Source organism: Indicator indicator, chromosome 19 (assembly GCF_027791375.1).
Source record: "Indicator indicator isolate 239-I01 chromosome 19, UM_Iind_1.1, whole genome shotgun sequence".
Lineage (NCBI taxonomy): Eukaryota > Metazoa > Chordata > Aves > Piciformes > Indicatoridae > Indicator > Indicator indicator.
The window spans coordinates 14,995,144-15,016,681 of record NC_072028.1 but is presented as its reverse complement, the minus strand read 5'-3'; the positions used below and the strand labels follow the sequence as shown (position 1 = coordinate 15,016,681).

At 37.8% G+C, this 21,538-nt stretch overlaps 1 protein-coding gene across 2 annotated transcripts in view; it reads right to left on the bottom strand.

Annotated features, from left to right (window-relative positions):
* Positions 1–13,322: 13,322 nt before the first annotated feature.
* Positions 13,323–21,538, bottom strand: part of TENT4B (terminal nucleotidyltransferase 4B) — a 37,442-nt gene continuing 29,226 nt past the window's right edge. Inside the window, exons 6-12 of one of the 2 annotated variants that reach the window (XM_054389583.1) lie at positions 19,393–19,521; positions 17,983–18,196; positions 16,961–17,087; positions 16,755–16,858; positions 15,656–15,843; positions 14,941–15,105; positions 13,323–13,712 (exon numbers count right to left, since the gene is read on the bottom strand). In XM_054389583.1, coding sequence (XP_054245558.1) covers positions 13,536–13,712; positions 14,941–15,105; positions 15,656–15,843; positions 16,755–16,858; positions 16,961–17,087; positions 17,983–18,196; positions 19,393–19,521 — 1,104 coding nt within the window. In that variant the 3' untranslated portion in view covers positions 13,323–13,535. The remainder of the gene's footprint in view (positions 13,713–14,940; positions 15,106–15,655; positions 15,844–16,754; positions 16,859–16,960; positions 17,088–17,982; positions 18,197–19,392; positions 19,522–21,538) is intronic. The other variant, XM_054389584.1, reaches the window with a different exon arrangement.

Sequence of the window (21,538 nt, the reverse complement as noted above, 5' to 3'; positions counted from 1 at the left end):
TGAAGGAACTAGAAACACATGCTGATTTCTGTGGATTTTTGGATTAAGTTTATATAGGGAGGTGTTAGTCACAGGTGGCTGCAGGCAGCCCATGGCAGGCAGGCGTCTGCCCAGCTACCTGCAGGTACAACCACGTGATAAGTCATCTGTGGTAGTATCATTACTGTCATAATGCTTAGTAACAAAGTACAAGGGGGTTTATTTGCGTACTGCTAGCCAGCTGGTATTTCCTACGCTCATAGGCCTGAGCTATATGCTCAAATTGACCCTCTGGAAAGGAGCAGCAGTTCAGCACACACAACCACATGGATGACAGGTTCACTTGGCTCCCTAAGCTCCTGTTTAAATATCGGTAGGCAAATAGGAACTGTTGTATTTTCTGAGACTTCCCAGCCATTAGGGTGCTTTTGGGCTGTCAGGACTGGGGAATTTAAAGCCAGTTTCAGCAGGAGGAAGAAGTAGTTACATACCTAAGGCACAGAACTGGGCAGCAAGTGAGCTGAAGTCTACTCGTCTGTTCCCAGTCCTGAAACACTTTTATGTGCAGTATTGAGGAAGTTACATAATCTTGCCTAGGTCTTCCCATTCCTGTTTCAGATATCTGAGAAGTACTAGGAAAGGACTGGAGCATTCAGATAGAATCAGTGTGTAGGATATTCAGACCATTTCTTAGGGGAGAGGAGAAAAATGATCTTCCAGTACAATGATGGTTAAAAAGACATTCTTGTCTTCACTGGAAGTTAGATTAGATAAGAAGATTTTTAAATGGCAGGAAATGGAAAATACATTGTTTTAGAGTCATTTTTGGAGTAATTTCAGAACAGATGGACTCCACTGACTATCAAAATTTTGTGGACCTTCTGAATACACTGGATTGCTTAGCATCATTTCTGTATACCTATAAATATGTGCTATCCCAGAGCAAGATCTAAAATTCCTGCATGATTCAATGCAACCAACACTGCAGTTGTGGTTTTTGTTTTGTTTTGGTTTTTTTTAAGGCAGCAGTTCCAGAACACTCTATGTGCTGCATGTACACTCCTGCACAGATTACTCTTAAATGAATGGTAATTACGGTAACATGTTTAGCAAAATGGATGTAAAAGGAAAAAAAGCAAAATATGGAGATTAATATCCAGTTAATTGGCTCCTGCATACACTACATATAGAGCTCCCCTTTTCTTTTTCTGATGGTAATTTCTCCCTTGAGTGTGGTGCAGCTGGCATACAGGCAGGATGGTTTTTCACAACACAGATGCTACCACCCCTTACTGGAGAATACCTGACATGGCTGGGAGCCCTATTCAGTGAGACTACCCAAGTGTAAGGTTCTGTCCCAGATAAGAAAAGGTGATAGCACCCAATCTGTCCTTTTAATAGCTTGTCTTTTTTGCATCCACAGATTGCAGCCTCAGTAAGTCTGCAGATGACACCAGATTGGTTGGGAGTGTTGACCTGCCAAAAGGAAGGAAGACTCTGCAGAGGGATCTGGACAGGCTGGATTGATGGCCTGAGGTCAACTGTATGAAATTTTACAAGGCCAGATGCTGGGTCCTGCACTTGGGTGTGCCAGCTCTCAGAGCCTGTCCCCATATGGGAGGTCCTCCAACAGTTTGATGTCCCTCATATGCTGCGAGCACCAGAACTTGACACAGTATTCCAGGTGAGGTCTCACAAGAGCAGAGCAGAGAGGCAGAATCACCTCCCTTGTCCTCCTGGTCACAATTCTTTTGATACAGCCCAAGACATGGTTGCCTTCTGGGCTGGAAGCGCACATTGCTAACTCAATGTTAAGTTTTGCATGAACTGACAGCCCCCAAGTCCCTCTCCCTGAGACCACTCTCAAGCCACTCCTCACCCAGCCTATATATGTGTTTGGGATTGCCCCAACCCAGGTGTCAGACCTTGTTAAACTTAATGAGGGTGGCTTGGGCCCACCTCTCAAGCCTGTCCAAGTCCGTCTGGATGGCATCCCTTCCCTCCAGCGTGTCACCAGGACCACACAGCTTGGTGTCATCCACAAACTTGCTAAAGGTACACTCAATGCCACTGTTCACATCACTGACAAAGATGTTAAACAGCATTGCTCTCAGTATGAACCCCTGAGGAACGCTATTGTCACTGGTCTCCGTTTGAACATTGAGCCATCAATCACAACTCTGAGTGTGTCCATCTAGCCAGCTCCTTATCCAGCCAGTGGTCCACCCCCCCCTCAAGTCCATACTTTTCCAATTTGGTGACCAAGATGTCATGCAGGACAGTATGAAACACTTTACACATCTTCCCTTATCCGCTAATGCTGTAACTCCATCACAGAAAGCAACCAGGTTTGTCAGGCATAATTTGCCCTTGGTGAAGCTATGTTGATTAACTCCAATCACCTCTTTGGGCGCCTCACTACAAGAACACCACTGAGTTGCTGGAGCATGTCCAGAGAAGGGTAACAGAGCTAGTGAAGGGTCTGGAGAACATGCCTTATGAGGAGTGGCTGAGGCAACTGGGATTGTTCAGTCTGGAGAGCAGGAGGCTCAAGGGGAGACCTCATTTCTCTCTGCAACTACCTGAAAGGAGGGTGGAGTGAGGTAGGTGTTGGTCTCACAGTAGTAGAGGGGATGATGGCATTTGATCCAAGCAAGTTACTTCAAAATCATTTTATCTGCAAAATGTTTCAACATTCTGATTTTCACTGGCTCCTACAGATGAATCAGCTAAAACTCAGAGGACAGACCAAATCAATATGTGACACATGCAAATCAGAAATATAGTTACAACATCAGAAAATATTCCTTTAAATTGTTAGGAACAATTTGAAAATTAATACAGACTATTTGAGATTAGACATAATATAATCTTAAGTAGCACAATATGTTAAGCAGTAACTTGACTTTTAAATACATTGACAACTTCAAAATATTCCTTTGACCCCCTGTAATACCACAGCAGACAGCATTTGTTAGAGCAGGCTTCCCTATGCTGCCTTTTAGCAGTTCCTCAAACATTCAAAAACAGTAACCAAGACAACCTTAACTTCTGCTTTTCTTCACGAGTTTCGCCACTCTAATTCAAAAAGCCAGGAGTAAAATACTGTCTTTAATGAATGCTACAGTAGGAAATATTTACTAGAACAATGTTTTTGTTTTGGATGACATTTAGCATCTCTTTACCAGTGTGCATAGACATGCCACTTTCTTTGGCCACTGATCAATTTAGAGAATGAGACGAGTAAATGACTTGCTATTTATTGTAAATGTCTAAGTTCAGAGATGTCTAATAATAGAACAATCTCAGAAAGCTAGGTGCTGCATGCTTAGGAAGGATGTAAAGAAAAAGTATTTCGAGCTGCTACATTGCTATCACAACACTGGAATCAATTGCTGAAGATCATTAAGGTTATGCTGTTAAATGCAGGAGTATCTCACTGCATCAGTCAGGCTGAAGAGACAGAAGAGCTTCACTGCTGTTACACAGGCTGCATTTCTAGGTCCTTGGATCAATTGAGCAAGCTTTTGGGAATCATTTGCTGCTGTTCTGTAAATAAAGCAATAAATGCCATACATTCTTTAGGGAAAAGAAAAGCTATTCAGGTCTCTTGCCCTGTTTGTTATTTCTTTTAAAACTGTCCAGGAATTTAACTGACTTGGAATGACGATCGTATTTTTTAGCATCACAGATTTTGTGAAAGCCAGTGGGACTTAATCCTACAACCACAACTTCTCCAAGAAAACTTCAAGCTCAGTGCAAACTCATGGCACTGTGAAATGATAGAATAAACTACGAAAAGTACCCACAGTCCAAGAAAGTATGTGACTGCAGAGCTAATGATGCTGTTTGCTAGAGGAACTGAAGGATTCAGGAATTCAAGTCTCACTGTCTGCTGCTGTGGAGCCTGGGCTAGGAAGTTTTGTTTCACTTTTTGCATTAAGAGTCAGAAAAAAATTTCCATCTCCTCTTCTGCTTATGTTCAAAGTTCTTTCTCCAGAGCAAGGACATGCACTATTCCTTGAAAAATCAGTGCATTGCCAGTTGGCTTGAGCCTTTTACTTTACCTTGGGGGGTGACATGGCCTGCATTAAGATCAGACTCTGTTTAAAATCTTCTTGCCTACTCAAGTTGACCTGTATTAAAACGGAACATTTTCTTCTAGAAATTGAATAACCCTCAACAATGCTGAGTGGCAGAAGATCTGGTCTGTGCCTTTCCAGCAAATTGTTAGGTGGTCCTACTGAGGGGACACTCTTTCTTTTTGTTAATTGGTAAGTTACGCAAGGGAAGAAAATAAATGAAAGGAAGGCCACTTCTTGTTATGATACCATGGCACTGTGTGTGGCATTTGTAACAAAGTGGAAGATGTTATTGATTTAAAGAAGACAGAAAAGAACAGACTTTTATTTTCACTGTGAATGATGAAACTGTTTAGCTAACTGTTTTCAATTTGCACTTCCAATATCTTCGTGTTAGTAGCCACGAGGGTGTATTGAAAAGAAAAGAATACTCTGGAAAAATCAGTAAGGAACAAATGGACCATGTACATTATTGGGGGAAAATGCTTTTACGTAAATCATAATACAATTCTAGAACAGAAAGTTCTTAAAGAATCCACCAGGAAACATGAATTTACCTTAAAAAAATTAAAATAATTCTGTTACAAAGCCATTTCAAACATGTGGACAAACATCATCTGGTTAAGAAACAACATAGCCCTGTTATATTGAAGCCAATGGAGTAAAAATTATTTATTTTACCTGAGAATCCAGCCTTTTATATTAACTTACTGAGCTTAAGGAAGTTGCTGACTTCTTACAGATTAGTTTTAAATTGCAATGGTGATTTTAAAAGACACAATATAGAGCAAGAACACAGCCCTTCCTTTTATTTTCCTTTATGCTGAGAAACAGACTGTTTTCCTCCAAGCAGTCATACTTCCAAATGAACCAATGTAACTGTTCCAAAGCTGAGAGTGACTAAGATGGGAAATGCCTTATTTTCTTACTATCCTGAAATCAACAGAATTCTGCTGCATCGGTGATGGATGGTGTCATTTAATTGCTCACAAGACCAATATCAAAAACTACCCTGGCACCACCAGATATCATGATGCTATTACATATGATGCAGAGAGGTTGTAAGAGCCTGTCTTGTCTCAGCAGATCAAACAATGGGCAACTGGTTAATCTACTTTGTGAGGGCAAACATGGTCTAATCCCTGGGACCCCATCCCTGGTGAAGTCTGCAGTATAGGACATTTTTCCCCATTCACCAGGAGCTGAAGGGCCCCTAGCACCACCTTCTACTTCACCCACCCCCTCCAGGAAGGCACAAACTGGCCAGAGTTACACTGTTGATTGGCACAGTTTCTGACATTTAGGCTGTCTTTAATTGTGGTCTTCTAAACAAACTTTGAAGACAAGTCACTAAGTGTTAATGGGTAGTCTAGTACTGAGCAAGATACCTGCATAGTTCTGATCACTCTACTGATATACATGCATTTGCTTTTGCCTAAAAAATGTTACAAATCTTTGAAGGTCTGCAATCAAGACACTAAAAAAATCAGAGAAAAAGAAACCCCAACAGAATAAAACTGATCTCTCTGAAATCAGTAGGAAGACTCCCCTTAAATTCAAAAGAACCAGGATTTTAGTGGTAATTCTTAGAGCAAGGCAAATGAGTAACCTCAGTTTGCAAGAGCAAAGCTTTCTCTCCTATGCAATAAAATCTAAGACCTTTTATTAATATAATGACATTAAAATTGTGTTTATATTGCATCTTCACTGTTCCAGTCAAACACAATATTAAACTGAAAGCAGCTGGGAAGTGATTAATTTCAGGGTAAGACCTGTCTCATGCTTTAGCATGTCCACATAGTAGTGGGTTGTATTGGTGGTGTTATGTTAAAACTTTTCCCTGTGGACAGACTAGTGAACAGGGGAGAAAATTAGCTGGCTTCTAACAGGGCTGCATCAAAAATGGATGCTTGCTGTTCTTTAACAGCTCTATCCAGCTCATAAAATGTAATCTTAACTTATGCAAGTAGCCAGCTGAGGATACAGGATAGCTCTGATTTCCTGTGCAGGCCAGATGAGGCAAAAAGGTAGAAAAAGTGTATATAAATCGAGATACAAGAACAAGAAATGAAAATAAATAACTTTCTAATAATGACATCAGTAAAATAAACATCAGTTCTAATTGATGTCCTTTTAATATTGCACCAGCTCATCACAATTAACTTACTAAGCGGCACCAGAACATTCAGACCCTGCCAAACGTGCAAACACAGTAACCAGAGTTCACAAACTACTATTTTTCATAGAAAGGCCTTTTTATGTCTTAGTGTTGATAACTAGGAAAAAAAAAAAGTGCATGATATAGAAACTAGGTCTTGCATTGTTTCATGACTTCTCCTTGTTTTCTATTGCCTTACTTCAAAACCACTTTTCTGAAATCACACTCTAATCTAGAATATTACTCAATAGAAATAAGGTGCAGCAATGCCATTTGAAGACTGGGATGTTGTTTTGGGTTTTAAATCAGACCATCCATGCACAGTGAAGTTACTAGGCCTTCTGTGACTGCAGAAGTTGGACTCCTACCTTTTAGGTTAATGCTTCATCTTCCTAACTTCTGTATTTGCCTATATTCTGAGAGGTTTGTTCTGCTTTTGATAGACCATCATGTGACTTTTTTTCTGAAGAATGTAGGAGTTCTTAGTTGCTAAATGCGTTTCTATAAAGCACTTTGTGTAGGAAAGCAGGTTTAGGGCAGTAAGAGGTGACCATGGTGGTCTCTGGCCCATTTTGCTGGAGGAGGCAGAGGTTGCCTTGTCTCCACAGCCAGAGCTGCCAGAACAACCCACTGCAGTATCTCCCTTTGGCATCTGACCTTACTAATATTGCTTAAACTTTTTTCTTTTGGCAATAAATTCCATTTTCTCAGCTATACCTTTAGAATAGTAGAATTCTGTGGGGTTTAGAATACATAAGTATAGGCAGTAGCTCAGCAATACCAGGTAAGTTACTAGTACCTGAAGGTGCTACATTATAAAACAAGAGCCTTCAAACTAACTTTTGTAGCTGGAGTGTGTTGCTTAGTATGTTGCACAAAAGTGATTCACTAGATAGCACATGCTTCAGCTTAGAGATACTTGAAGTCTTCAATAAATAGGGTCCTTAATTATGTTATCTTGACAGTTAAAAGTTGATACATTAACATAGATTTAGTAAGACATGCTTTGGGATGAAAAAAAATCTTACAGAAAATATTTCATTTTTTTCCAAGTTATTCTTCCCTTGCACTGTCAGAAATTTTGAAAAGGAAAAGCAAACAAGCTCACATTGAAGGAAGACAATATGAAAGATTTCTATCTGCTGTTGGGTTAGCCATTGATTTTTCTGACTGAGAATGGTCTTTTCATAGTTACTGATTACCAGGCAACCACAAATGACTTTGATTCCAGAGCCACTATAGCAAAGAGTGGGAAAAAAACAAAACAAACCAAAACCAAAAACCAACCAACCAAAAAACCCCAACCAACACAGCCTTAATCTATCCCTACTTATTGTAAGAATGAACAACAGTCTTGTTTGGAAACAGACCACAGAGGGAAATGCAAACAGCAACCACTAATGCATATTTCACCTAAAACATATCATGTTATTGTAAGAAAAATATTTCTTCATGCTCCTGGTGCAACAACCTGTTGTATACAGACCATGAAGGTGGATTTGTTTTGGGTTTAAGATAGGAGCTTGAAGTCTAGAACAGATACTGTTGTGTTACATTGCCAGGCAGCATAAACAAGCAATTTGAACCAGGTTTATTTTCAGATTTCACTGTCACCAAATGTGGTACAGTGAATGAACTTTAGACCTGGGAAAATGCAGCTGAGAGCAGATTACTTTTATCTAATAGCTATTCAGAAGCATTTGATTGCTTAATGACCTTTCAGCTCAAGAGTCAAACATTGCTTCATATACAAGCAAAAATAGTTTTATATACCTGTATGAGAGCTTTTAAACAAGTGAAACACTCACCAAATCTGCACCCTTGACTCCTCAGACTTCCTCCAATACCACACAAACGCATTCTTTACAAGCCAGCTCTTGCATACAGCCAAGTGGTTTCTTCCTCAGGTCTTTTGTACTATGGGAAATTAGGACTTTGTTATACAGATTTAAAAAATAAAAAATCATCCCAACATCTGAACATTGGCGCAGAAATGATCTTCCAATACAGATGTATGAGGGGTAAGGGGACACATTCCTACTTAATTTTGCACAATTAATGAGGTTTAGGGGTTTTTTATTTTTCTTTGAAAGCAGTCAAGAAACATTCTTTTTGAAGCATTATCAATCTCCAACCCCTTTCTGCTTCACTACATCCTGTTGGATAGGATTTGATAAATATTCACCACCATATTCACCACCAAATCTCTGGATTACAAAAAAACAAAGGGTAGACTGTTTGTGCACCTTGGAAGGCAGAACAATGACATTGCTCCAAATGGCTTTTATGCAAGATTCCTTCTTCACCTTCCCTTACTTCTGCGTACATAAGTGATTTTCAGGATCCCATCAGCCTTTACCTATTCCTTTACAGCAAACTAAAGTTTCACATTCCTGTTTTTCCCCAGTTTCACACACATCCAAGTTCACCACTGGCTGCACTGCTACAGGAAGGAGCAGGCAATTTCTAAGGTAGCTACTGGCATGTAGAGGCCCACTGAACTGTGTGGTCATGGAGTTTACCAGAGGAATCACATCCCTAAATTTCTGGAATCCACAAATTGAAAAAGTGGTCATGGCAGGGAAATCACTAAATAAACTAGGAATTAAAATCAAAACTGTTCAAAATTAACTAATCTGAAGTGGAATTTGTTCTAGCACTACCATGCTAAAATGCACAAGCAACAGCTACTTTCTGTCTCTTTTACTGTAAGTTCCTTTTCAGGTAGATACCTGACACAAATGTTGGGCAAAGACCAAATAAGGCCATTTGAATTTTAATTCAAGTGTTACTCAGGACATTGTTCATTAGATTAACTTGCAAAGGGTTCTTGTTGGATCATTTCTCTGTGTTCATCTCAAATACCCTAACAATCAGTCTTTGAAGATTACTTAATTAGGCTCAGAGCAAATTACTACAGGGAAGAGCTCAGCAACTTTGTCATAGGAAAATCTATGTGATGTAATCGTGATGTAATTAAACACCCTGAGACAAGCAAATCTGGTTTCAACTTATGGATGAAACCATGAATACATATCTGCCAGAGCTGCTGGTAAAGGACTCCTGGCAATACAGTCAAGAAACATTTACAGTTAGTCCACTGCACTTGGAAACTATTTTTGAGGAAAACTTGTTGGAACACTACAAACTAGCTAGAAAATAAAGCTCCCACATTCTGTGCTTTCAAGACAAAGTTTCAAGACAGGGTAGAAAAAGGTATTGTCAAGCAAGAGTCACGTTCTAGGTATTTTTGCCATTAATAGTAGCTAGAATAATTAAATGCCATTTTTTGTTACAGCCCTTTGTACTCCTTACTTAAGTAATTAAGTCATTTGTCATTTCCTATAACTTTTACTCTTCAGGAAATAAAGTTCAAGTCACTTAGTTTCAACATCTATCAAGCTGTTGAATGGCTGGCTGCTTTTATTTACACTACATTTTCAAGATGAGACTATTTTCTAACCAGTTGCTTACACGTTACACTTGAGATGCACTCATGATGACTCCAGTTAGAAATGAAAAAGGTCTGTTTTGAAAGTACATTAGAAAAGTTACCAGCAGCCACTGAACTACTAATCATTTTCTAAAGATGAGGTTCTAGGAAAACAAGCTTATAAATATTTTAAAATTTGAGCTGTAAATTCTGAGGAAGCTACACAGAACATGGAGGTCGGTAAACACAATCACATCGTGTCTCATGAAGAGGAAGATTTAATTATTTACAGCTTCTTTTCTGCCACAAGGTAAATGACAAAAAAGAATTAACACTCAGCTTTTAACTATAGATACTTTTTGAACTATTCTTTTTTTAGATAAGTAAAAAACCTCTTAACAAATAAAACCCCTATCAAACATGAGGATACAGAAACATTTCAGCTTATTCATGTATTTCAGATGGTCTTGGAAGACAACCAGCAGCAAGACTACAAGAACCTTCCATGTGTATGCCTCCCTACTCACTAATGCAAGAATGGAAGATAACCAAAGTTAAGAACACACTTCAGTATTATCAGCTGTGCTTCAGGAACTATGATGAAGGGTTTGTAGCTGAAGGTAACTCAAATCAACTTCTGCCTATTTATTTCAACACCCTTCTTGGTATGGCAGTTCTGCACAGCTGCTGTCCTGCAGCTGGAACACAAACCCATAGCCAAGTTCAGAAGGCAAAGTAAAGAGATCCTTGTACAAGCTTCCTCTGTATACTGCAGAGGAAAGTCAGGGAAAAAGAATACACAAAGAACCCTTTATATCTGTGTATTCTTCTACTTATCCTCAGGTATACAGACGTTGCTTCAGCTCTCCTGGGAGGAAACATGTCAGACGAGGCACACATGAACAAAATAAGCTTCCAAATAGTAGGCAGAGGGGCCCAGCACTCAACTGGGGAAGCACCTAGATACTACAATAAATGTTACCAAGAACCTTGAGTAGTCTGGTCTTGCCAAAGTACTGTGAAGGAAAAAAACAGGGTAAGTGTCAAGAACGGTGATAAACTGCAGTAGTTAGATTAAACATTTATTTTTCATATATTCACAAAATCTTCACAAAAGTATTGAAACTCAAAAGGGAATTAGACTTGAGTCAAATACAGAGATGAAATGTACAAGACAAATGAGCAGGCAAACTAAAAGGTCTTGAAAGTATTTTACTTCAAATTGAAAAATGAACAGTTCAACTGTTCTGTTTAAATAAAGATTTGCAAGATATACAGTATTTTATGAATACAATGCTGGTCAGTTGAGGCAATGTAAAACACCTCAATTTTTCCTTCATGCCTTTTTTTTTTTTGCCTTTTTTTATTTCCTTTTTTTTTTCTTTTTTTTTTTTTTTTCTTTTAGAAAGATATTGTTTACCAAAAAGAAACTTGAGCAGTCCAGGAAAAGCTATTTTCCATTAAATTTATGAAAACCATAAATTGAGGCAAACCTAAGATTCCCAATGGAATCAAGATTATCTTCCCGCTACCACCACCTTAAAATTATCACATGCTTATTGGAACACTAATATCTGCACCCTAAGAGTACATTTGCTTTCAATGATGAGGGTGATTCTTTTAAAACACTTCAGTGTGGTAAATGCGATATAGATCTTCGCAAGTATTAAGTTTCGGAACAGTTTTGCTACTAGCAGCTAGCAATACTTGGATTAATATAATTTATAAAGAATTGTTCCCTAAGCAGTGAACAGAAGTCTACACATTCACAATAATCTAAAACAAAATACTGTGATTATGTATAATGTGGTACAACTTCTACTAGCTTCTATGAATAAAAGCTCAACATTTTGATAAAATTGTCTGATCAAATTAAAACATGAATCTAAAAAAATTTTTTAAAACCACTGTCGAATTAACATCACTTACACTTAGTGTTTGAGTAAATGTTGTAACTGTCCATATTTTTTGGAACGTGTATTTTCTTTTTTGAAGTTAACACATTGAAAATGTTTATTAATTTAAGTGATGACATCAGTTCTGCTCTTATTTTAGCATTATGTTACTTTAAAGATCATTGCACTCATTAGGGCCCATTCAAGGTCAGTTTGATCTGCAGTACTCTGTAAATGTATATATTAACAACAACAACAAAATAGGCTTCTAAAAGCAAACAGTACTTTTTATAAAAGCATCATCTCCAGAACAGCTGCATTAAATACAGCTGCTTATGCCCAGTACACACTTCCCTCTTTAAAGAAATATGTGAAAGTAAATGCCACTTAACTTCCACCCACTGAAGTGTCCCAACTCCTGTTCCAAGCCATGCGTGTAGTGTAATTATCCACTGAATTTACATTCATGGCATCAAAGTTACTGCAACCAAGAACTGTAACGCGACTGAACCAGACAAATGCGGAGTAATCAAACGGTAACTAGGTCAGTGAAGAAATACTACGAGATATGAAAGGTTTGGGTCTTTAAGGCAATACAAAATATATTTCGTTATTTGAAGTGTAGTTATTTTTCCTTTTTTTTCTTTTTTTTTTTTTAATAATTAAGTGTAAATATAAAAATGTCTACGAGGGGAGTGAGAAAAACATACTTTAATTGTAAAATTTACTTAAAGCTTCAACAGTTATCATCTCCTACAGGAGTCTGCAAAAATAGAAAAGACAAAAAAACCCAGACCTGGAAAGGGAAAGAATGAAGAGGCATAGGATTAAAGCAGCCCAGGAATGCAAAGGTATGCAGTAAAGTGGTTTTTGTTATTTGGTTGGTTGTTGTTGTTTTTTAAATCAAAAAATAAAAAGAAGAAAATGATCACCACCATCAACCAAACAAAATCTCCCAAGTGGCCTTATACTTCTTAAAAAAACAAAACAAAACAAAACAGGAAGGGTCAGGAGACCACTAAGGGAAGAGCAGGATGCAGCTATAAAACCCCATTGCCTGAAATGATGGCACTCTAGAAAACAAGGTGAAGGTTACTTCAAGATGACAAGCTCAGTGTCTACACAAAATACACGTACACTTTATACAAATGAAAAACTTCATTTGCCACCATAAACCTTTCTTTCAGAGGAACAGCTTCTGAACAGATCAAATGTTCTATTAAATCTCGTAAATGCCAAGAAAAGAAATTCTGAGCAATAACACTAGTAATGACTGTTTATATGGATGTTAAGATGACAATTCAGATAATTTTCCAAACTAATCCTGAGAAAATTTTATGTTTACAATTTAAACAGTAATGTTATGTAAAAAGTATTAACAAATCCACTATTACAAATGTCAGTTTTCCTATATGGTCATCTATACATACACAATAAAATGGTAAGTATATGCAAAAATAATTAAAAAAAAATCATGCACGAATTAGTTTCACCTTTAAAGGCTGGGTTTCCCTCAAAATACAATTTTTTGCCTTTTTTTCCTTTTTTTCTTTTTTTTTTTTTGTGTTTTATTTGTTTGTTACCACCCCCTAGACACACTGAGTACTACCTCTACAGGTCAGCACGAGCTGATGGGAAATACATTTATTTTACATTCAAGCTTTTATATCCTAAATGACCCCGTTGTAGCATATGACTTATCAAATGAGTAGCCTTTTTCCTCTTTTTTAAAAAAAGTTTTTTCTTTTTAAAATTTTTTTCTTTTTTTTCTTCCTTTTTTTTTTCCTTTTTAATTTTTTTTTTTAAATTTTATTTTGCAGTGATCAATCTTCATGATCCGTTCCGTGGCGAGCTGGGAAAAAAAAAAATGCAGTTGCTAATCAATGTCTGAACAGTCTGAAGCTCCGGAAGAGATCCAAGGAGTCACTATCAAACTATCCTGTAGCATGAGATCATTGCACAGAGAAGAACAGTCATAAAATAGGCAACTATCTACAAAGGTCTGAAAGGGTCGCATCCCTCTTGTGTTTCCTCTTTTTGCCATGATAAAACTGGTGTGATTTACTGCCTTGATGTTGTTTGTTTGTAACTGAGGTACCATGGCTTGAGTTTGTTGGACCTTGGAAGCCTTTATTAGAAGAGCGAAATAACCGTGCAGATCCATGCTGTAAAAGAGAGAGAACACGGAAAATCAGTGCCAAACCCCCCAAAAAACACGGCAATTGCACACTCCTATTTCTGGATAATGGGGAAATAAACTCATGAAAACGTTGCACTTGAAAAAGTTGATATGGCAAAAGAAGACAGGCTGCTGCTCAGACAGCAGCACAGTGCAACAAATCTTTCACCTCACTGGCTGAAAAACAATGTTCATCACTAGACCCAAACCCACGCAGGTCAAGAGAGAAATGCAGAGCACTCTGAAAAGAACAGAATTCTTCTATCACTCCCATTCCACAACTGTCACTAAAGTATTTTACAGAAACAAGAGTCCAAAATCCAAGATGATAGAAGAAGATTGCTCATCTTTGATGCAAAATAAAGACTTTATACCACATCTTTATACCACTTTATACCACATCTTTTTACAGATGTAGAGCAGCTCTGATGTATATATTTGTATTCCAGCACCAGCACTGGCTCCATGTAATAGCATACACACACGCTTGTGCTACACCCAAGGACTAGTTTGTAAATTATCTTGTTACTAGCTTGAGATAGATGTCAGAAATTAGGAGGCAACTTTTCAGGATTAATATTCCAGAAGATTCCACACTATTTTTTATACATTAGAGAAGTTCTAAATTTAGAAAAGGCATGGACTGCATCTATACAAGTATTATGTATACAGAAGCACATAATACTTCCAGACTACTAAGCTGTTCTAGAAGCATTCCTCAACATGAGAAATACCCTGGTAGGTCTCATCATAAAGATATTTGTCTTTAGGGGAAACTAGGAGGAAACCTCATGTAACAGGTAAGGAAATTCCATCTCCCTTAACGAAAGGCAGTTCAACAAATATCAACGCTAGCAGAACAGGTAGTCCCAGCTTTAAACATACATGGTTGTTAACCGTTTTTCACTAAGTGTAACCAAGTCTCATTAGATCTCCATTTCTGCAGTAAGAACTGGAATGACGTGCTTTTTGCAAAAACCAAATCTGTACTTCCCAAAAGTCAATCCAACTTCATCTGTTTCAAGGCTGAGAAAGCCACTGTTGCAACCTCCTCTATGTAAGCTAAAGAGAATCGTGTGAATTGAAATACAATCAGTACTGGAAGTTTTTGGTGGGGTAAAGGGGTTTCCTTTCTAGAACAAGCCACCCTTCCATGGATGATACGTAGTTGTCAAATAAGCTGTAGAGCTGTTGTTTTCAAACATTTCACAAACCTGAGATTTGTTCATGTTGCTGGATGTATTGACTGTTTGGCTATTTTGCGTTTTCCCACTTGACTGAGAGGATTCCAGTGACGCTTCTTGTGACCCCATTCTGTTTGTGGCAGACTGACGACAACTCAATTGCTTAGAGGTTTTGCAAGGTGTTCCATCAGAATCCTTCAGGAAAATGTAAAGTATTAGTGAGTTTCTCTTTAAAAAATAAAGCTAGCAGTGGACAAAGCTTAGAAAATGTTTATTTTATTAGATACTAAAACTCTTTCAATCCAGAATTCCTACTAAGTGGACAGATTAAAAAATGTATTGATCCATGACTGATCTGGGGATCTGCCTTTTATTTTTTTAAAGAGAGTTCCCTGACAGGTTTTTGTTTTTTAAAGCATATAGCTTAGGACTCCCAGTCATTTTTTTGAAAGACAGTTTTTCCAGAGAAAAGTATGTATGTATGTACTCGCTTTTCTTTCTGTATGTACTCTCTTTTCTTTCTACATGAGTTATGTCGAAAACTTACATGTGTGGAAATTGCGTAAGAGATAACATCTTATGCAAGTCAGGATTCTGGATGAAACAGCTAAATAGGATTCCAAGCTTTCAAACTGTATCCCATGGCAATACAAATCAGGAAAAACAAAACAAAAACTGAAAACAAAACAAAACCCAAACAAACAAAACCCCAAACCAACTAAATCAGAAAACCTTCAATACTTACTACATCACTAGAGCTGGACAGTGTAGACGATGATGACGATAAAGGACCTGATGAAGAATTTGAAGAATGTTTACTAAGTGTTTCTGAAGTTTTATTTCTAGGTTTTCCCAGTGCTTCAGTCTCTTCAGCAAGATTATTGTTGCATTTGTCAAGCTGCTGAGTATCTACTATCAAGGTTACTCCATTACCTATTAAAAACAAAAGAGAAGCATCACCACACAATTACCTCCTGAAATATGGTTTGGACAACTCAGGTATGATGTATCTGTTCTATCCAGCAGGAAGTGTACAGACATCTGCACACATACATACTTTTAACACATGCAGACATGTGTGCTTGGATTGCATGCAGCAAGCCAACACCTTGCAGAGTGTGGTGGTTTCCTGGCAAGATCCATTAATGTACACTATGAAAACCACCAAGCATTCCATCTCAAGATGGAAATATGAGAGATAAGACATAGAAGAAGGTAGTAACAAATTTCAGATGTGCTGCTTAATAAGATTCTTTCATGACACACTTCAACAGCACTCAAGTACCTAGGTTTGAATTATTTCCTATATGCCCACAACTCAGCAACTCCCATTTCTCAACTGCTGGAGCTGCTAGGGTCCCAAGAACTCCAAAAAAGTCTGGTTGCTTTGTACAATACACTGAAAACAAGACAAAGAACTCTCATAACTCTCTTACTAACTTCTACCTTAATAAAAAAAAAAAAAAATCCAGATTTAGATTTAAACTCGCATTCCCTTTTAAAACCTCATCCAAATTGGAAGGACAAAGGAAAGGTGACAGTAATGACACGTGTCATCAAAATTGAAAGCGTTTCCATAGACTCCTTTCGCAAGCCAGCTCTCTTTACAGACCTCTGTGCTGACCAAATCTATTGGAGTAGAACAAAGATGAGGTATGGCCCTTTTACTCTTGTACAAATCTAAACTTTCCAGATGAGGCCATGAGAAAAAGTCCAGCATTACTGAGCAAAAAATTCCATTTACATCAAGATGCCTTACAGAAAGGCAAAAGGAAGAACAAAATCCATATGATCAAAACATGCAGCAAGTTTCCCAGTGCCAGCCACACTGAGTCAAAACTTACCATTACACGAAGACTCCGTCCTACTCTGCATTCCCCACTGCTTTGATATCCAGTCTCTGTACGTGGCCACTTCCTGGGTTACTCTAATGATTCTACCTAATATACTGTAAATCAGGAAAAACAACCAAAACAGTGACCACCATTCATTTTCAGACACCCAAAAATATAAGTAATTAATGTTTAAGATTTAGATTCATAAAACATACCTTTCTGTTTCATTGTTAGGATAATATTTAGCTATCGGGGAAACTGCATGGCTCAAAACAACATAGGCATAATCAAAAGCCTGTTTCACTTGCATGGCACCATAGGAACTCCTCCCAACATCATTACCTTAAAACAAGAATATTAGTTAACATATATATAAGATTGAAACTGTGCTTAATCTTTTCAGAAAGGAGACAGTAGTATTGTTTTGAAAATTTCCCTTATGTCCCAACTCACTGCATTTACCTCTTGTAGAACAGGATTAATGAAGCATATACATGAAAGGGCTTAAAAAAGACCTTAAAAGACCTTTGGATATTTACATGCACAGAAGTCCAAAATGGCAATTCTCTGGGTAAAAGTGCCACAAATGAATAAATAAATTTTAAAATGAACAAAAGTCTCATCTTGTATATATTACACATATATTAGATACATAACAATGCTGTCCTGGTGACATTCTTCTAGGTCAGAAATACATTAATTCTTTTTTATGAACACCACTTGACTCACCATTTCAGAAGCTACCCCCATTCAAGTCAACAGCCAACCTTAATATCAAGGTAATGGCACAGAATGCAGCCACTATGAATGGAAGTGACTTCACAGAACCGAACAGGACAGAGTGCCTACAAGTTCATGCACGTCGGTAAGTGCAGATGGGACACAGGGAAACACAAGCCTGAGAGGGACCAGACACAGGTACATCTAGCTTATGCTCAGGCCCACCTTGCTGTAGCTTTACTGCTGTCACTGCAGAGAATGTGACAATTGTCTGGGGTGCCTCCTCATGCCCCGCCTCTTGACTGCAGTATAAGCATGCTCTTGGGGGACAAGAAAACTTTTGGTAGGAACACCTTAAAGAAAATCATTGGGTTCTGAGTGCACCTTGTGTTCACAGACATGAATGAGGTTTGGGGTTTGGTAGTCATTCTATGCTGTTCTTTAACTCCTCTCAATTAACCATTCCCCTGATTCTTTTTTATCAGTCAGTGTGTTAAATCTTAGTTTATGAGGATACCTGGCTGTAACGGATCTTCAATGTACAGCATTGATGGTCTGTAGCCATCCAGCATGCTTTTTTGCACTTCATCCTTGGCAACATAAGAGCCACCATCCTTTATTCGGATACCAGTCTTCAGATAGTTGAAGTGACGTCCATATAATTCAAAAAATTCTATTAAAAGAACACCATAGTTGGCATTGGGCACACAGGCATCTTCCCTGGGATGCAGCTATTAAGAAGAGACAAAAACCATCATTTTCTTAGGACTTCAACTCAAGTGCCTTCTCTTTTTCATGTCAAACATGTCTAAATACAATAATAAATCATAATAAAACATGATACATGGCAAACATCAATTTTCCCTTGAATAAGCAGTCTGACATCCTTAAAACAAGATGCTCTCAAAACTTTTATAAACTAGTTATCTCTTAAAAGTAAGCCTGTCATGTATTAATGCTTTTGTATTTGAAACTTCAGTTCAATAAGTGAACTTTCAGCACTAAGGGCAAGGTTCTTCTGAAAAAGCAAACCTGGGTTTGCAATAAAAATAAAAGCTTTTAACATGTACAGCTCTATAAAAAAATCCCCTCTGTTAAGTATGCAGCCTGAGATATTACGAAAAAAAAAAATTCATAATTGTAACAGATACAAAACCTGACTTCTTTTATTTCAGGAACAATTAGCTCAGTGTAAGGAAATACATATATATAAGTCAATATAAGAAAAAATTGAGGCTGGGAGAGCTTTTGGGTTCTTTGAAAAAGATTTGCCTGTCGCCTTCTTGTCTTTCGTGCTCAGCAGCCAACAGCAATAGCACTCAGCAAACACTGAGCCCTAGTCCAAGACTCAGGTATAAAAGTAAATACAATCTGTGAAAGTACAGAGTTATACAGCAACGTTTACTGCAAGAACAAGATTAATAAAGCCAGAACTTGGCTACTTTGTATTTCTACAATATTTTTCTTCCCCAGGCAAAACAATACAGATTTAGCTCACATATTATGTTCCCTTGGATTTAAAAGAAAGCTGATAAACACATTTATTTGCTATCGGCTTAAAAACCTAGACAAACAAGCAAAACACTGTTGCATTCATTACAGCACATACAGGGTGTACGACCTGGAAAACACATGTTATAAAGAATAGTTGCATCTAAAACTAACCTATGCAGCTTGTTCCAAGTAAGTTAGACGACAGTCCAGTTATTTTACCATGAATGACACATATGCCTGGTTATTGATAAACCAACAGATGTTCCAAATGTCTCTACTACCAAAAGCACCAGCATGGCAGAAAAAACAGAAGACAGATGGGATATGTCTGTTTTTAAACAAAAAGGGAGCTCATGACCACAAATAGGAGGTTAAATAATTAAATTCCTTCTTAATGTACACCAATGGCATCAACAGATGTCATGAAACTTACCTGAAGGAAACTGACAGCCATTAAAAAAAGACTGTAAGAACCGATTCCACCTGTAAATACTTCATTAAGGTCCCTCTGCAAAAGGAACTGCTTCAATACTAAAACTAGATAGGGTAATACAGGATATTTCTGGAAGAGAAAAACAAATGTGTGAAGATACTGTGATGTATGTATATAACTGATGCTAGGGCAGCATATTGAAGCTATCTGTATAGCAAGTCTCACAGTTAAACATAATTCTAACTTATTATTTTTTGTATCGGGCAGAAGCCAAGTGATCAATGCAGTTATTTTACCTTTTCAACTCTGGTGGCAGATATTAACAATGCAAAAAAGTTATTACCTCATAAAATTAAGACTAGTATAAATACACTTGCTTTTCTCATGCAAGTGAAAAGGAAAGCAAAGGAAGAACTATGGAGATACCCATGTCTGTAACAAAATCTTCTTAGTACAACCGAGTTGGTCTCAGGCTTTTGTCCTGGGCGTACCTCCAATGCCCAAGGTTCAAACCAGTTCTCCAAAATTACTACATTCAGATAATATTTTCAAGGTACCAAATTCCTTTGGTGAACTGGTCCTTCAGTATGTTTGTCAGCATGGATTCCCTCAGAGATGTGCAAACACTGCATGTGGGGAAAACATGGATCTTTTGGACACCAGTAGAGGCTGGGGCTATGCCTGCACTCTCTATACCCTCTCACAGTATAGAAGGCAAAAGAGGCTCAATTTCATTCTTCTTATCAATACAGAGCTAAAAACTTCTTTATTGCTAGAAAAGGGATGTGGAACACAGTATCTATGATGGCAAAAGACTGAAGGGAACAAATAATTTCTCAAAAACTTCTCTATGTATCAGGAGCCCTATTTACAAGGCTTCTTGCAACTCAATGACATTTTTAAAGCAGACGTACATAATTTCTAACCCTTATAACTGCAAGTGCTTGCTGTATTCAGCAAGGACAAGGAACTACTGGATAAACTCCAGAGAAGAACCACTAAGATGATTAGGGGACTGAAACATCTGCCTTATGAGTAAAGGCTGAGACAGCTGAGTTTGCTTAGGCTGGAGGAGACTGAAGGGGATCTCATTAATGCTTATAAATATCTAAAAAGTCAGTGTCAGGAAGATGGAGCCAGGCTCTTCTCAGTGATGTTCAGGACCAGGGGCAATGGACACAAACTGGAACACAAAAGATTCCATGTAAACATAAGGAAGAAGTTTTTCACTTTGAGGGTGGCAGAACACTGGAACAGGCTGTCCAGAGAGGATGTGCAGTCTCATTCTTTGGAGTAACTCAAAATCCACGTAGATCTGTTCCTGGGTGACTTACTGTGGGTGATCCTGCTCCAGCAGGGGAATTGGACTAAACGATCTTCAGTGGGACCTTCCAACCCTTAACATTCTGTGATTCAGATCTATGGAGTTTTCTGAAAGAGGTTTACTTGTCTAGCTATTGAAATACTTTAATTCTTCTGCTATCCACTAGTTTGGTTAAAAAGACCAAACCAGTTAGCAACAGAACAGTAATGCCTAAGTGAGACTGAACTGTGCTTCATCTCCTGCACAGACCATGAAAAGCCAAGAAAAAATGTCTACTGCTTTTATAAGTCATTTACTACGACTGTCTAATGCACTGAATAGGGGAAGGGAATGAAAGGAAAATGGTGCAATGACACTCCAAAACTTTAAATACAAAAGTGTGTTAATCCTAACAAAATGATCCCATATATTAAACAAAAATAGCTGTAATGTACCTGTAATACAGATGTTAGTGAATCCCTGAACAATAACTTAGTAAATGTAACTTATTCTACTCAATTGGTATTCATATGTGAAATAATATTAAATTATTTCTGTTTTCTTAGAAATGTATGGTCATTACTAATTTTAAGTTCAAGGAACCTTACTCTGAAAAGCAGAACATCTAAGACAGGTATCAGTGCATTTCCTCAGTCATTGTATCACCATAACTTCTCCATGCTTTCTTTGTAAATGCCTTTTGGGCCTAACATCACACAGTAGTATCAGACAACAAAGAAGAAGACTGAAAGCTTATCTATGGTGAGCATGCAAAGGAAAACAGAAAATCAAATTAATTCACCAAATACTCGGCTCTATAGTTCTGTTATAGCATTGCCTGAC